We start from the raw sequence: 18,165 nt of genomic DNA on the forward strand, positions 1-18,165 counted from the left end.
TGGCCGTTTGTATATTCGGTGGTCCTGTAGGTAACACCTCTCTGTCTGAACACTTTGATTGCCTTGACAACGGGCAATTGGAAAGATTATCTGTAATCACCAGGTATTGTTCTCTGACTATAAATGCGAAACGTTCAAGGATTTCCACATTCACCTGACGAAGGAGGAAGCCTCCGAAAGCTTGTGATTTTCAAATAAAATTGTTGGACTATAACCTGGTGTTGTAAGATTCTTTACATTTGTCAACCCCAGTCCATCACCGGCATCTTCACATCCTTTTATTGGGAGAAGGTAGGGAATACACAAGCATGGCCAGGAATTTCCTTGGAGCTGCTCCCACTTTGTAGCCTTAACTTTGCCATTTCAGAAGCTTCTTGTTCATGCAACACAATGCTCTATTTTTCTTGCTTTAAGTATGAATCTCTGTCCACTTGGGAGCTCTGAACCCATTAAGTTGCAAAACTGTTAGGTATTGCAAAAAGGATTTTTTTGCAGTTTATTGACAAAAAAATCAATACTGTACTCCAGGAATTTTACCGATGGAAACAACATTGTTTTTTGCCATTTGACAATTGGTGATTGTACCTAACACAAGAATCAAATTCCCTGTGATTCTTACATTAAATATTAGAACCATCTTTGTAGCTGCAAACAGAAAATTACTGTTAAAATGGGGAATTAGACATGAACTCTGTATGTGTGCCCCAGGAAGGTTCCAAGGGCTTTATGATTCACCCTATGTGCATGTCCACTGGTTTGTAGTGACTGAATAAATCCAATTTCATTTTTAGTACGTGGAATTATTACCAATGTTTTGGGGATCGTAGAATCATAGAAATGATTTTGTCATCCTTCATTCCCTTTTCCTGGAATGTGCAGTTTTTTCACTATCAGAGGCTAATATCATTGCAATGCGGCCAAAGTAGTATTTACAAAAAATTCATTCATAAACATTATTTACATATGACAAGTGACCGCTTTAGACTACTATGCAGAGTTGAATGTTATTGCTAAGAACTGATTGGAATTAATTTCTTTTAATAAAGTATTTTTCATTCTTTCGATGAACATTAAAAAATATTTGTTACAAATTTGGGTCTGCGGTGTCAGTCGCTTCAGTAAGTGCTTTATAAGGCTTGGCTCACACTGCCCTGTATCCATTTGTACAGTAGCATAACCTGGGGGTGTAACAATAGTACCTCCTTGTGACCTGAACTGGATATTCATGTCTTTCGATGTGCATTTCTTCAATCCGTTCGAAAGCAGACCGAGCCAACACTCGCAATATGAATTGTTAAACTGCTTTATTTCACAGCCAAGTGATTATATAGAGCTATTGTTATGATTGGATTCATATGGTTCTGTTGTGGGAAAATCACCACTCGGCCACGACTACGCCAATTTGTTGTGGGAAAATCACCACTCGGAGTCAGACTTAAAGATTCAACATGCAGTTTATTGGACAAAGTACTTTGGGAGAAGAACTGGACGCTCCGCAGCGCACGCAGCCACCTTCTCAACTTCAAAATGGTTGTCACGCTTTTTTATACCTTTCAAATACAGATTTTCAGCAGCTATTACATCATTAGTCTTTATTAGTTTACACATTAGCCAATTAAGCCCGCACAGCAACCGCGGACCTCCAATCATATTAAAACAACTGTTATCACCTTAAGACAGTATGGTCTTTGTCTATTCAGTCTGGTTCTGTAGTTTTTATCAGCTCGTTGTGAAATGTCTTTTGTATTCCCAGACTGTAAGTCAGTTTTCTGAATACACAGACTCAGCATTTTAAATGTCTTTTCCCACAGTCACAGAATCCATTTTGTTTAGTAGAGTCCATTTTGTTTAGTAGTCATATGTTATGTTTAAGCTTTTAATTAGGGTTAGTCTGGTCTGCACAAAGCGCATTTCAGTGTGGTCTTGGGGCAATGACCGCAGCCATGCACACAATAGTCACTTCATCTTTGCCTTTAACCCAACAGCCCAAATTTTACCCTAACAGTTCAATCAGTACAACTTGGTATCAAGTAATTATATAAAAGAATGAAAACTCTATGCTTCCCCACATTAGTGGGACAGCTAGCTTGACTTAAACAATGATTTCTAGCTACTCTGTTCTGCATTCCAAACTTCTTGCAACATTTTCTGCCTGACTGCCTCACAGCATTCTTTTTAAAAAATCTAACTGACTGTGGTCTATGCCTCTTGCTTTTTACAGCAAGAAAAGGATCATAGACTTCCTAACAGTTTGTGGGTAAACGGAGTTGAGGTGCAGATCAGCCATGATCTAATTGAATGGCGGAACAGGCTTGAGGGGCTGAATGGCCATCTCGTGTTCCTACGTTCTTATCCGTGATCATAACATAAACCTTACCACACAGACCAACCAGTCTTAGGTTGCCATCTAGTGTGAGTGCTCAGTAACTGAACGATAAATCTTACCATTCACCAGAATGGATGGTGAAGAATCTTCATCCCCCTTGACTTGTTATTTTAGAAACATTTCCATTTGTGTTTTAGTGGAGTTGGCTCTTTCAATTCTAGGGCTATGTTAATACTTCGTCATCTGGTTGGAATTCTTTTCTTTTTGGTGAGGGCGGGGGGAAGAGTACGAATGGCCATCACTCCTATTTACAATAGGCTGAGAGAAATTTAACTACAACAAAAAGAACTTCAAGATTAACAACCTGTCAGATCTCCTCTCAGTGTACCCACTCTTTTTCTGTCTATTAAAGATGCCTGGCTTATCTGTCCTCAAAGGCTTCAGACAGACTCTCTGATTTGAAGACAGCTTGACAAATAACTTTTAAAAAGTGACTGTGACCAAGCAGATTTAAATAACTGTCTGTTCAGTACAAAAAAAGCTGCCAAACATGCGTATATTTGAACAAATCTCACAAGGTGTTTGTATTGAAATTGAATGCCTCAGCCTCCCTTTTGAGCACCAGGCTCAGACAAACCAACTAAAATCTGTAGCAATTGGATTTGTCTCTGAAATGTCTCAAAGCATTTTTAATATTTGGTGTTGTAACGGTTATGTAGGCAACAACTAAGGTACATATCGTATCATGGTAGTAGCCAGGCACTCGTTTACATACGTATTTTAAAAAAAATAGAAGACACAAGTTCAAGTCTGGAGTTTAAATTTATTTATTTTTTAAAGAAAAAACCTGCACATTTTATAAGGTTATGCTAAATTACCTAGTTATCATTTAATCACTGATAAGAATTCAGACACATATTTTCCATTGATTTGTTTTGACAAAAAGAGTAATTACACCCATTCAGATCAAGGAATACTTCATTCACCAGAGACATATAAATTGTTTTAATTATTTACTGAAAAATGTATTAATTAATATCTTTGCATATTTGTCTTTCAATCTATATTAACAATCTTGCATATTAAAATATTCTAAGCACCCATTAAAAAAACTAAGGACAAAAAAATTACATTTAACTCACTGCAGTTCATTTTTCCAGTAGCCGAACTCTCCCATAAGATACAGCTATATTTTGAACATCCCTAATGTTTTTGTCTTTACTAGCCTAACTGGCATGTTATTCCAAAACATTTAACACTCTGAATAAAGAGGTTCTTCCTTATATCTGTTTGTACTACTTTAAATTTATGTCCTTAGCTATGACTTTCTTGGCTTGATTCAAAGTCATATGCTGACTTAATCTTATCTATCATTAATAGGATCCCACTTTTTCTTCTAGAATGCAGAGCTGAGTTTATAATATATAGCATTTACTCTGTAAGTTAAAATATTCTCTACACAATTTAAACCATACGGTAAATGTCTGTGCTGGGTATACTCAAAGTGTATTTATATATGCTGAATGCAATAAGCATTTGTACACAGACGTCACTGAATTCCTCACTGACATTTAGCAGTAGCTGTAAAACTGTGATAACTAACTCTCTATCCATATTATAGCCACCATTGTAATATAATGACTATTGTGCTGATAAATAAAGATTGGATTGTACATAGGAGACACTTCTTGTTGATAGAAGATGACGACGAATCTGTTACTAAAAACAGAAACAAAAGATAGTAATTTTTAACCCTTCAATGACTCAATTGCTTTTGACAGTCTCAAAATGTATTTTTGTCATCACTCATGGTCATGAGCAGAAGTAACTTGTAATGGATACCACTTACCAACGATATTAATTATGCCAGGAGGTTTTGGGTCTGGATTCCCTCCTGTCAGCCCAATTCTCAGGCTCCTCACTTCACATTCTGTATGTTGTGAAATCCAAGCTCGGACCAATGTGGAATTTTCAGCATCTTTAATGGTTTGAAGATTAATTCCGAGCAAATTTTTCAAATCATCTGGACTGAGTTTCTGAAACAGAAAGAATTGTGCATTACTTCAAGGAAACAGGTAATTTTTGTACCCAACAACTTGTCTTATTAATGCTGCAAAATGTCAAAGTGCTGAAAAATAACTAAAATGTAAGAGGAAGAATTATAATTAAAAATAAAAGAAAGTGAAGTGAAAGATTTGCATTTATATAGCCCTTTCACGACCTCAGGACATCCCAAAGTGCTTTACAGCTAATGAAATACACCTTCACATGTAATTGCTGTCAATTTATTAAACCCTAAGTTGTAATTTCAACCTAATGAATGATTTTCACACCCGCTACAATATGGAATGATTAGTAATGGCATGATTGATATCTGCTTCAGTGGTCATAATCTTTATCAATTCCCCCCCACCTTCCTTTTTTCTAAAGGTGCTAGCTCTTGGTGTGCAATCCAGAGGCTGCAGACCTCAATTACCTCAACTAAGCAACCATTCTTCAAACATGAGCTTAGACACACCCTTTTCCAGTAGGGTGTCACTGCAAGTAATCTGGAGTGGGAACTACAGTATCTTTTTCCACTTCTCCACCCAGTACATTGAAGCCAATAACAGTATCGCAACTGCTGCCCCAGCTGAGATCAGCTCACTCAGCACATATCAGAAACTGAATTGGGGAATTTCCCAGTGCGCATGGCTCAGCACTTCACTGAGCATCACTGTAATTTTCTGCTCTAAAACCAGAATTTAGAGTTCTTAAAAAGGTACAATATTCCACCAAAGAAAACAAAAATATCTCCAGAGAAATACCATCATCACTCATTATACACTAGTGATTGTAAACCCAAAAGGTGTTCATGTATCGAGTTTGCGGTGAGTCTAATCTTATTCATAAATATTTTGTTTCTCCATACTTGTACTTTTTCAGGATTCAGTCCCAGGAATACATTGGGGTCCATGTTGATATTGTTGGCAGCAAGAGTCTGTAAATGAGCAACTTTTGCACCACCTTCAGGAAAATAAAAAGAACTTGTTAAACAGGAACTGCATTGTACCTCCTGTGCAATTACAGCATTAAAATGTACAGAATGCCCTGGTACATGATAAGCTTTATTCTTTTGTGTGATTCTCTTCTCACACTGACACAAAGTACACTGGCACTTGTGCTGGCAGTTGCTGCCTGCCATTAAAATGAAGTAGATCAGAAGCTCAAATAAACCCACATGCAAAATTTAAAAAGCAGTCGCCTTTAAGTGATTTGGAAGCAGTAGTTCAATCTCACGTTATAATGCTTCAGTTTCATTGTCAGTGTTTATGTCACCAGAGCGTCTCGGTTAAATCAGTGTCTTATAGTCAACCTCAAGTAACTATTATTCTTTAATTCGCCACAATAACTTTATCTGTGCATTTAGATAAGCAATGGGTGGGAGGGTTTCTCTTTTAATAAAAAATGGCAGAATATCCCTTGTACTCCATAATCATATTCTGACTAATTGCGCATTTCAAAAATACACGTTCACAGAATTTTGTTAGTTTGTTGCTAATTGTGGGGAAAAAATAGACATTCTTCCATTTTTTTTAATCGGCCACTGCAGGCGAACTGCGGTTTGTATAATTTAATGCAGAAAATAAGTCCAGAATTCAGAACAATTTCTCTATTGTGATTTACAGCAGTCTAAGTATTACTTACCAAAGTATGTCTTCATCTGGTTATAGTAGGTGACTGGATCACTATTTTGTCTCTCGATTTTGTATTTTGCTCTGTCGTAAATTAAGTTTTTCTTTAATTGAGAACACGAGGAAATATCCAATGGGTTTGCATTGCTGTAGGAAAATGGTTACAATAATCAGCGAGTTACAGAGCTACACAGGGCATGATTTTATCTCGGAAGCCGGGCACCCTGTGCGTCCGTAGATATTTGTGCGGGGAACCCGGAAGCCAAATGAATGCGATGCAATCTGTGATCGCAACTCAATTGAAGTTGAGTATTTTTGCTTCTGGGTTTCCCATACTCCAGGCAACCAGATTAACAGGCTGGCTGCCTGTCGGAATGGAAAGGAGCGGTGAATCAGAAAGGGGGGGTGGGAGGGAGAGAGAAATAAATCCTGGGCCCTGGAAAAAAATCGGAGGTGAGGCGGGGGTGGGGGGGGGGGGGGGAGGACTGTGACGTGGAGGACCACAGTGGTCCAGCCAGCATTGGGATCGGGATGGGGTGGTGGGTCCAGCCAGCATCAGGGATCATGGGGGGTTCAGCCAGCATCGGGCATCAGAGAGGGGGGGAGGAATTGGCTGATCGCAGGGGTCCTGTCGGTCAGGTGAGCTTATTGGGCCAGGATGAAGCACTCTTGCTCCTCCGGGCCCACAAGCAGTGGAATAAAGGCACTCACCCCGTGGATCCGGCCCTTCCCCCTGCTTTCACTTGACGTGAATCGGAAGCGATGGGAAACCCAAACAGATAAGGTTAAATTCATTTAAGTTTTCCAATACACAAAGAATTGGTACCTCAACTATTTCAATGAGGTGCCCTGCCCTTTTAAGTATCGGCCCGCCGGCTTTAAGTGGGGGCAGGACTTCCTGGTGTTTGTGCACATGCAGACAAACCTGCCTGGGTCAAATCTGGAGTGGGCGAGTTGGAGCCAGGCTGCGGTCCCGCTCCAAAAAGCTGTTATTCTAACCTCCCAGCCACCCCCAACGCACCTGATCTTGGGGGTTAAAATTACCGCCATGGAGTTTACAGCACAGAAGCAGGCCATTCGGCCCAACTGGTGCATGCCTGTTTTTAATGCTCCACACGAGACTCCTCCCACTCCTCTTCATCTAACCCTATCAGCATATCCTTCTATTTCCTTTCCCCGTCATGTGCTTATCCAGCCTCCCCTTAAATGCATCTATACTATTCGCCTCAACTGCTCTTTGTAGAAGTGTCTAACCACTGTTTGGGTAAAGAAGTTTTGTCTGAATTCCCCGTTGGATTTATTAGTAACTATCTTATATTTGTGACCTCGAGTTTTGGACTCCCCAGAAGTGGGAACATTTTCTCCGAGTTTATCCTATCAAATCCTTTCATAATCTTAAAGACCTCTATCAAGTCACCTCTCAGCCTTCTCTTTTCTAGAGAAAAGAGCCCCAGCCTGTTCAGCCTTTCCTGATAAGTATATCCTCTCAGTTCTGGTATCATCCATGTGAATCTTTTTTGCACTTTCTCCAGTGTCTCCAGTTATGCCAGGTTACTCACTACTAGTGAATCTCTCAAAACATTATTCAGTGTTGGATGTTTTATAAGAACATGGGTATCATTCATAGTAGTATTACTAGGGGCACTGATTTATCAGACTTGGGGGTGGCCATCTATGGAAAGGAGACTCAGGATCTAGCAGAAAACTGAGGTGGGCTCTGAAGGCCTGGGACCACTGGGGCTGGCCTAAGATCTTGGATCACCAGGAGAGGGATTCTAAGAACAAGAGGCTTTGGGGAGGGAGTTCTCAAGGTCTGAGAGTATTTGGAGCAGTTATGGAACAAGGGAGCACTGGGAATATGAAGCAATGAAGAGGTTTGTGAAGACTGGGGTCATGGGATCTAAGAGTGGGTGGGGGGGTGGAAGAAGCTTGAGGAGTGAGATCCTACAGGACTTGGCATGGGCTTTGGAGCATTGGGGGGTTGTTGGAATCTAGGGGGCAGCAGGGTCTATCATTCTTGTGGGGACGGGGGCAGGAAAATGGGACCCAAACTGCTGTTGGCCCTTTTCAAACCATCAACCCCTCCCCCCAGCTCCCATCTGTATTCCCACACATAATGTACCCCCACCATCACTTTTCCCTTCATCAACTGGTTCCTATCTTTATGTTCTTGTCAAGTATTTAAACATAAATTTTCTGTTTGCTAAAATTACTGGATATATTATGGGCTGGGGGTGCATAATTTTCAGATATGGGCTCCTGGGATGCCCCACAAGTACAATATTAATGAATATGCAGAATTATTCAGTGTTTACTAAACATAACTTTCTGTAAAGAAAAAAAACATTTCCCCATAAAATGTTCAAAGTTCATCAAGCTTTTATATTAAAAAATCATTAAGCCTCAAAAATGGTCAGGAGAGATTTTTTAAAAACTGAATATATGCAATCAAAAGCAATGATCGACAAAAAAAAACTTCTCTTTAATCTTTCCTAACAATCAACAAAAAAAATCCTCCAAACGGCTGTTAATTGGACTAAGGTGCTCAGATGTAATTCAGTCCCTATTTTAAAGTTGTACATTCTGTTCTTATTTTTATATATTATTTTGATTTTCTACTATTATTTGTTAAGTAGATAAAAAAACTTATGGCAATTTGGACGGCAGAGAAGTAGAGTTGGCTGTTGGTTGGAGCAGAGGAGATTCACTAGGCTGCAGGCTGAGCAGCAAAAATCAGGTGGTACAGTAACACCAATGGTGGGAAGATGTAATTACAGTGAGACAACTCTACATAGACAGTTTCCATTATAAATGTGATGTGGAGATGCCGGTGATGGACTGGGGTTGACAATTGTAAACAATTTTACAACACCAAGTTATAGTCCAGCAATTTTATTTTAAATTCACAAGCTTTCGGAGGCTTCCTCCTTCGTCAGGTTCACATCGTTCACCTGACGAAGGAGGAAGCCTCCGAAAGCTTGTGAATTTAAAATAAAATTGCTGGACTATAACTTGGTGTTGTAAAATTGTTTACAATTATAAATGTGGACATGGCAGTTTATAACAGAAATGTGTGCAGCCATTTTTAATCATAGAATCATGGAATATATTATAGACAGATGTATCTACAATAAGTTGCTGAATCTGTTATCTGAATAACATTATTTATATACGACCAAATCTGAGGCTTTGCTTATACTAACCAGTATTATTCTGCAGCTATGATATAGCTGTGTTTAATTAGATCAGTCCTATTGGTGCCGCAAAGTCTAACTGCTGTAAATAGAAGATCCCGAGGTCAATTAGAGGTTAATTTTTGTTGCTGAGGGAAGTTTGCAGATTGGGCGGTGCTTGTAAATTGCCAGTTCCAGGTTAAAAGAAACCAGTGTAAAATGACTGCTTTTCTCTTCTTTAATACTTTATAGGTACTTTAATGTGTGAAGTCTGAAGTGTGACGTACATGTGCAATCTGGTCAACTAAACACAGCATACAGTAATTGACTCTCAGCATCCTGGTGATTGGATTTTTTTTCTTCAAAGAAGGAACACTCACCTGATAATAGTGGGACTGATTATCTGTAGTTGGCTTTCATCAAGAACACACAACACTCTACCGCCAATAACGTTCAATGCAGCTGCATTTAACACTCCAGATACGTTCATATATCTTGAAATAATGGCTTTGCTCTGAATTTTAGAAGAACAGAATGTTAAGAGAATGGCTGCAGCTGGAGTAAGCCAGTTTTCACCTCACATCAAGGTGCAATTCAGATGCCACTAACTTCAGCAACTTTCATCTTTTAACTTACATTATTTGTTAGTGCTTTGTTTGTTCATATTGAGCTGAGGGCTGTCATTGCTGGAGAATACTTCATTTTTAACATTACCACATTAGTTATGATATTGATTGGCTGCCGAATTAAGGCTCCCTCTCGTCTGCTCCATCAATATGTCTTAACCCCAATCTCTAGGCAGCGTCCCCATCTGTATTAAGAGAACATTTCCATTTCTCATATCAGCAAACCTGATGGCCTGTTTGGTTGAGATTACCAATTTGTGTCAAATTAATGGCAATTTTGAGCTGAATGTCCACACCCATTGAGAATTAAGTTGAGAATGCCAAAATTCATTTCAGAAAGAACCTTTACACTTTGGATTGGATGTGAACTTAGATCTTAGAGGTAATGGATTGTAAGATCTCTCACTGCATTATCCACTTCTCTGACTGTAAATTTGTTGGTGAGAGCATTAATATTAAAAAAGTGATATTTGAAGCAGTAAAATTCCCTACTGCAGTCACTAAGCGACAAGAAAACCGGAAAACACATTTGGTTTTAATTATGGGATATTAATAAAATAGTTCATGAATGCTTTCATGTGTAATTACTCTGTTTGGTAAATGTTGAAAGAGTAGCTAAAGAAATTTCGTTGCATTATCAACCCAATTGACCCCATTCCAGACTCCTCTTATTGTTTTACGTTTCCATGTATGCAAAAACAGGAACAACTAAGATTCCAGGCTAGATTATCTGAGTTTCAAGGCAGGCTTCTATTGAACTAAGACAATTCCTCAACTTAATTATTTTGTTACAAGTTTTCTTTATGGTTTCAGTACCGTGTGGTCACTCTGGCTGTTTGGCAGCACAGCTGAAATGGTGTCCAGTTTGGTTATATTCCAAATGCTGATGTCAGTAGAATTATACACCAAAGCTATGTATCCCAGCAATTGAATCTTCTCTTCTGGTAGCCCATCCGGATAAATCTATTTCAGAAAGATCCAGAATGATAACATTTGTTTATATCATTATACATGATTTGGAAAAAAAAAGACCAAACTTTTGATTCTTTCTAATAGGCAGCGTGAAGGATAATTGCAGTTTCATGGGAGAAAATACTACACTTATAAGGAATATCTTCAACTTTTTGTAATTCAAAAAAAATGTTTATCTTTCACAAGGAGACCCTCAAGACCCATTCTAGGCTGCTCTGGTGATGTAACTTAACTGCACCTTCCACATATGCCCTGGAGCGGCTTCATTGCAATCAGCAGGGAGAGGTGTAGGACTGACTGAGAGTTGCTGGTGAGCCATTGCCCATGGGATTCCCAGTATTTAGCATGGTTTCTGGGTTGGTCAGCTCTAGATTTAGCCAGGAATAGCACCCCTTCTGTTTGTGCTGGAGCCACCATGGGACATTCCCTGTAACTGACACCATAATGCCCATCAAAGAGGCCCACCTTACTTCACATCGGCAATAAAATAACAAATGTGAACACATTTTCTAGTATGTGTACTATTTTCTTCAATAAAAAGGGAAGGTGTTAAAGCAAATTCTTGGAACAAAAACTATTTCTCCTAGACCTTCCTACAAGTCTATACTGAGGACCTGACTAGGCACCAAGCCCTTATCCTTGTGCCCTCTGTTTAATAGACAATCTCTTATTTGTAATTCAATGAGGCTCTCTATTTAAATGTATTTATATTTTTCCCCATTTCCCTTTGTGCTTGTCTTCCCAGGCACGATTCTTGGCCGAGGGACCATTAGAATGATCTGTTGTAAGGGATCCCGGTGCTGTTCTGCAACTGGATGCTGGAAGATTCACAAGAACAGCCTGCATATCCATGTCTCTCCTCCTCTGATCTGAAATTCATCAGAAAAGCCTGATCTAGGGATCTTAAAATCTTTGCAATGGAACATTAGTGCTTCAAGACTTGGTGCAGCTTGTCCCCCGTCAACCCTTCTCCCTACAGTCGGTCGCCAGCACTGCAGAAAGGGGAATCCACCTGCATACTGCATAGTGCATTTTGCACTACTGCTGGTAACCAGCAGTCTAAAATATTGAAATAATGAGAGGACAGGAGAGGTGATTTTGCAATTTGGCGCTCCTAGCAGGACGTAACACCGACAGGGAGTACAGATAGGGCAATCACAAGCCTGTAGCCCACGATTTCTCGGGCTGTGCTTCTTGCGAGCATCGCTCCGCACTGGGAATGCCGAATCACAGAATCACCCTGGGATGTTCAGCTCTGTTGATATGTAATAGCTGGGTTGTAAAAGGGTAATTTCTATATTGTATTCACCCCCTAAAAAAAGAAATCCTTCAAGGACAGGACTTTAGTTATGTTCATGAATTGGCAGGCCATTTAAAAAAAAATCTAATTCTGTTTGTGTTGTCTTAGCTAATATCGAAAGCTGGGAAACAGTGGGGTGGCTTGACAATCTGGAACTCTCACCCCCAAAAGGTTGTGGATGCTGGGTCAATTGAAATTTTCAAGACTGAGATTGATAGATTTTTGTTAGATAAGGATATCAGGGATATGGAACAAAGGCGGGTAAATGGAGTTGAGGTACATAATAGCCATGATCTAACTGAATGATGGAACAGGCTCGAGGGGTTAAATGGCCTATTCGTGTTCCTATGTATTTCTAATGACTCTAGCTGAACTACCTTATTCTATCCCTTTGGTTGCTGTGAGAGTTGATTATGCAGTCCACAATTGTTTCTACCAGAAATAACTGCTTTACTATCTGAAACATGTTGGCAGAGGTATTTCTCGCATTAGCAGGTGGGCAGGAAAGAAAGATTTTACAGTGCATATAAAATAAATAAGCATAAGGATAAAGCAGACTTTTGAATGTAATTACTTTGAAAAATTAAAGCTTATGATTTGTGTCGAATCCTCTTCAGATTCCTCTTCACTGACAGAGAAAACACTTGTTGTCCATTCGAATTGTACATATACAAAGGTCACTGGGTGCATACCTCATTAGTCTCTTGGTTAAACTGGCAAAGCTTATTTTCAAATGCATCTTTACCTGATTCAATTTCTTTTTGAGAACTTTAAGTTGTTCTTCAGAAAAGGCGAGATTTCCCAGCTGAAACAGGTGATCCTTCAGTACACTATTATTCAAACATGCATCTAAACCTGCCGCTCCGTATTGTGCAGGTAGCATTACATCAATAGTCTTAGCTGGTGTTATTTGACCAATTGTACATCCTGTAAGAACAATTATTATTAAATGGGTCATTAAGTTTGAGAAGCAAATCTATTCTAACATGTTATAATAGCTATAAATCTGATACATTTAAGTTCTCCCTCCTGAAGGTGAGTCATGCTGTAGTAAGGCTTTCTACTTTTGTTCCCATGTGCCTCTTCTTCATGTGTGAGCCAACACAGTGAGCATCAGCAGGTTATTCAACCCAGAAGTCATCTTGCTCAGTCCAGACCAGGAATACTGCCCTATAAGGCTGAGCAACAAACACACCAGATGGTGCATTGACTCACTGAGCCATTGGAGGAGCTCTATCCAAATTCTTTGATTGTCTAGTCTATGGAGCAGATTGTCTTAGAATCATAGAAGTTTACAACATGGAAACAGGCCCTTCGGCCCAACATGTCCATGTCGCCCAGTTTATACCACCAAGCTAGTCCCAATTGCCTGCACTTGGCCCATATCCCTCAATACCCATCTTACCCATGTAACTGTCCAAATGCTTTTGAAAAGACAAAATTGTACCCGCCTCTACTACTGCCTCTGGCAGCTCGTTCCAGACACTCACCACCCTTTGAGTGAAAAAATTGCCCCTCTGGACCCTTTTGTATCTCTCCCCTCTCACCTTAAATCTATGCCCCCTCGTTATAGACTCCCCTACCTTTGGGAAAAGATTTTGACTATCTACCTTATCTATGCCCCTCATTATTTTATAGACTTCTTTAAGATCACCCCGAAACCTCCTACTCTCCAGGGAAAAAAATCTCAGCCTATCCAACCTCTCCCTATAAGTCAAACCATCAAGTCCCGGTAGCATCCTAGTAAATCTTTTCTGCATTCTTTCTAGTTTAATAATATCCTTTCTATAATAGGGTGACCAGAACTGTACACAGTACTCCAAGTGTGGCCTAACTAATGTCTTGTACAACTTCAACAATACATCCCAACTCCTGTATTCAATGTTCTGACCAATGAAACCAAGCATGCTGAATGCCTTCTTCACCACCCTATCCACCTGTGACTCCACTTTCAAGGAGCTATAAACTTGTACCCCTAGATCTCTTTGTTCTATAACTCTCCCCAATGCCCTACCATTAACGGAGTAGGTCCTGGTCCGATTCGATCTACCAAAATGCATCACCTCACATTTATCTAAATTAAACTCCATCTGCCATTCATCGGCCCACTGGCCCAATTTATCAAGATCCCGTTGCAATCCGAGATAACCTTCTTCACTGTCCACAATCTTGGTGTCATCTGCAAACTTACTAACCATGCCTCCTAAATTCTCATCCAAATCATTAATATAAATAACAAATAACAGCGGACCCAGCACCAATCCCTGAGGCACACCGCTGGTCACAGGCCTCCAGTTTGAAAAACAACCCTCTACAACCACCCTCTGTCTTCTGCCGTCAATCCAATTGGCTACCTCACCTTGGATCCCGTGAGATCTAACCTTATGTAACAACCTACCATGCGGTACCTTGTCAAAGGCTTTGCTAAAGTCCATGTAGACCACGTCTATTGCACAGCCCTCATCTATCTTCTTGGTTACCCCTTCAAAAAACTCAATCAAATTTGTGAGACATGATTTTCCTCTCACAAAACCATGCTGACTGTTCCTAATCAGTCCCTGCCTCTCCAAATGCCCGTAGATCCTGTCTCTCAGAATACCCTCTAACAACTTACCCACTACAGATGTCAGGCTCACCGGTCTGTAGTGCCCAGGCTTTTCCCTGCCGCCCTTCTTAAACAAAGGCACAACATTTGCTACCCTCCAATCTTCAGGCACCTCACCTGTAGCTGTTGATGATTCAAATATCTCTGCTAGGGGACCTGCAATTTCCTCCCTAACCTCCCATAACGTCCTGGGATACATTTCATCAGGTCCCGGAGATTTATCTACCTTGATGCGCGTTAAGACTTCCAGCACCTCCCTCTCTGTAATATGCACACTCCTCAAGACATCACTATTTATTTCCCCAAGTTCCCTAACATCCATGCCTTTCTCAACCGTAAATACCGATGCGAAATATTCATTTAGGATCTCACCCATCTCTAGTGGTTCCGCACATAGATGACTTTGTTGATCCTTAAGTGGCCCTACTCTCTCCCTAGTTACTCTTTTGCCCTTTATGTATTTGTAGAAGCTCTTTGGATTCACCTTTGCCTTATCTGCCAAAGCAATCTCATATCCCCTTTTTGCCCTCCTGATTTCTCTCTTAACTCTACTCCAGCAATCTCTATACTCTTCAAGGGATCCACTTGATCCCAGCTGCCTATGCATGTCATATGCCTCCTTCTTCTTTCTGACTAGGGCCTCAATCTCCCGAGTCATCCAAGGTTCCCTACTTCTACCAGTCTTGCCCTTCAGTTTATAAGGAATGTACTTACCCTGAACCCTGGTTAACACACTTTTGAAGGCCTCCCACTTACCAGACGTCCCTTTGCCTGCCAACAGACTCTCCCAATCAACTTCTGAAAGTTCCTGTCTAATACCATCAAAATTGGCCTTTCCCCAATTTAGAATTTTAACTTCTGGGCCAGACCTATTATTCTCCATAGCTATCTTAAAACTAATGGAATTATGATCACTGGTCCCAAAGTGATCCCTCACTAACACTTCTGTCACTTGCCCTTCCTTATTTCCCAAGAGGAGGTCAAGTTTTGCCCCCTTTCTAGTCGGGCCATCCACATACTGAATGAGAAATTCCTCCTGAATACACTCAACAAATTTCTCTCCATCCAAGCCCCTAATGCTATGGCTGTCCCAGTCAATGTTGGGAAAGTTAAAGTCCCCTACTATTACCACCCTATTTTTCTTGCAGCTGTCTGTAATCTCCTTACATATTTGCTCCTCAATTTCCCGTTGACTATTTGGGGGTCTGTAGTACAATCCTATCAAAGTGATCTCTCCCTTCTTATTTTTCAGTTCTACCCATATAGACTCCGTGGGCGAACCCTCGGATATATCCTCTCTCACTACTGCCGTGATGTTCTCCCTAATCAAGAACGCAACTCCCCCTCCTCTCTTACCTCCTGCTCTATCTTTCCTATAGCATCTGTACCCTGGAACATTAAGCTGCCAGTCCTGCCCCTCCCTTAGCCATGTTTCAGTGGAGATATTCCCTGGAGAGTAGGAGGTTAAGGGGTGATCTTATAGAAGTCTATAAAATAATGAGGGGCATAGATAAGGTCGATAGTCAAAATCTTTTCCCAAAGGTAGGGGAGTCTATAACGAGGGGGCACAGATTTAAAGTGAGAGGGGAGAGATACAAAAGGATCCAGAGGGGCAATTTTTTCACTCAAAGGGTGGTGAGTGTCTGGAACGAGCTGCCAGAGTCAGTAGTAGAGGCGGGTACAATTTTGTCTTTTAAAAAGCATTTGGACAGTTACATGGGTAAGATGGGTATAGAGGGATATGGGCCAAGTGCAGGCAATTGGGACTAGCTTAGTGGTATAAACTGGGCGACATGGACATGTTGGGCCGAAGGGCCTGTTTCCATGTTGTAACTTCTATGATTCTATGATTCAGTAATAGCTATAACATCCCAGTCCCATGTGCCCATCCATGCCCTGAGTTCATCTACCTTGCCCATCAGACTTCTTGCATTGAAATAAATGCAGTTTAATCTAGACTTCCCTTGGTCTTTGCCCTGCTTTCTCAGACCATCTGTCCGGTCATGTTTTGTACACTCTCCCTTACTGCCCTTTGTTTCTGTCACCACTTTACTTCCCACTGACTTCCTGCATCGGTTCCCATCCCCCTGCCACTTTAGTTTAAACCCTCCCCAACAGCACTAGCAAACACTCCCCCTAGGACATTGGTTTCAGTCCTGCCCAGATGCAGACCGTCCAATTTGTACTGGTCCCACCTCCCCCAGAACCGGTTCCAATGTCCCAGGAATTTGAATCCCTCCCTCTTGCACCATCTCTCAAGCCACGTATTCATCCTAGCTATCCTGTCATTCCTACTCTGACTAGCCTGTGGCACTGGTAGCAATCCTGAGATTACTACCTTTGAGGTCCTACTTTTTAGTTTAACTCCTAACTCCCTAAATTCAGCTTGTCGGACCTCATCCCGTTTTTTGCCTATATCGTTGGTACCTATATGCACCACGACAACTGGCTGTTCACCCTCCCCCTCCAGAATGTTCTGCAGCCGCTCCGAGACATCCCTGACCCTTGCACCAGGGAGGCAACATACCATCCTGGAGTCTCGGTTGCGTCCGCAGAAACACCTGTCTATTCCCCTTACAATCGAGTCCCCTATCACTATAGCTCTGCCACTCTTTTTCCTGCCCTCCTGTGCAGCAGAGCCAGCCACGGTGCCATGAACCTGGCCGCTGCCACCTTCCCCTGATGAGCCATCACCCCCAACAGTATCCAAAACGGTATACCTGTTTGAGAGGGGGATGGCCACAGGGGACCCCTGCATTACCTGCCTGCACCTCTTACTCTGCCTGGTGGTCACCCATTCACTTCCTGCCTGTACTCCCTTTACCTGCGGTGTGACCAACTCGCTAAACGTGCTATCCACGAGTTTCTCTGCATCGCGGATGCTCCACAGTGAGTCCACCCGCAGCTCCAGCTCCGAGATACGATCGGTCAGTAGCTGCAGGTGGACACACTTCCTGCACACATGGTCGGCAGGGACACTGGTAGTGTCCATGACTTCCCACATCTTGCAGGAGGGGCATATCACGGGTGCGAGGTCTGCTGCCATGACTTGCCTTAGCTTAGTTACCCCTTTTAAATTACATTGAAATTAGAAAATGTTAACTATACTCGGGACCTAGGTACACTAAAAAAACAAAACGCTACCTGCTATAAAACCTGCAGACCTTCCCTTTCTTATTACTTTACTTACAGTAAAATGGTAGAAATGCTCACCTGAACCTACTCACCAATCAGCTGCCTCCCCTGTGCTGCGTCATTTTCTGACTGGTGACATCACCCCGAACTCTGCCGCTGGTCTCAGAGCAAGCCTCTTGTTATTGCACCTGGGCGTATTGGATTGTCTGGGCGCAGTATATGGAGGAAAAATCGGGCAGGGACGATCACGTGCCGGTAATGGAGCCCACCTGATTTTCTTCAATGCTGTGTGTTATGGTGATCCAATATGCCCAGGCGCAATAGCAGGAAAATCTATCCCTATGTGTCTGATGC

General features: G+C 41.3%; 1 protein-coding gene across 1 annotated transcript in view; it reads right to left on the bottom strand.

Annotated features, from left to right (window-relative positions):
* Nucleotides 1-3,139: 3,139 nt before the first annotated feature.
* LOC137340890 (uncharacterized) overlaps nucleotides 3,140-18,165 on the bottom strand; it is a 191,980-nt gene continuing 176,954 nt past the window's right edge. Inside the window, exons 101-107 of the mRNA XM_068003693.1 lie at nucleotides 12,817-12,998; nucleotides 10,616-10,762; nucleotides 9,554-9,687; nucleotides 6,014-6,147; nucleotides 5,238-5,332; nucleotides 4,176-4,362; nucleotides 3,140-4,045 (exon numbers count right to left, since the gene is read on the bottom strand). Coding sequence (XP_067859794.1) covers nucleotides 3,942-4,045; nucleotides 4,176-4,362; nucleotides 5,238-5,332; nucleotides 6,014-6,147; nucleotides 9,554-9,687; nucleotides 10,616-10,762; nucleotides 12,817-12,998 — 983 coding nt within the window. The 3' untranslated portion in view covers nucleotides 3,140-3,941. The remainder of the gene's footprint in view (nucleotides 4,046-4,175; nucleotides 4,363-5,237; nucleotides 5,333-6,013; nucleotides 6,148-9,553; nucleotides 9,688-10,615; nucleotides 10,763-12,816; nucleotides 12,999-18,165) is intronic.

This window comes from Heptranchias perlo, chromosome 22 (assembly GCF_035084215.1).
Source record: "Heptranchias perlo isolate sHepPer1 chromosome 22, sHepPer1.hap1, whole genome shotgun sequence".
In the NCBI taxonomy this organism is placed as follows: Eukaryota; Metazoa; Chordata; class Chondrichthyes; order Hexanchiformes; family Hexanchidae; genus Heptranchias; species Heptranchias perlo.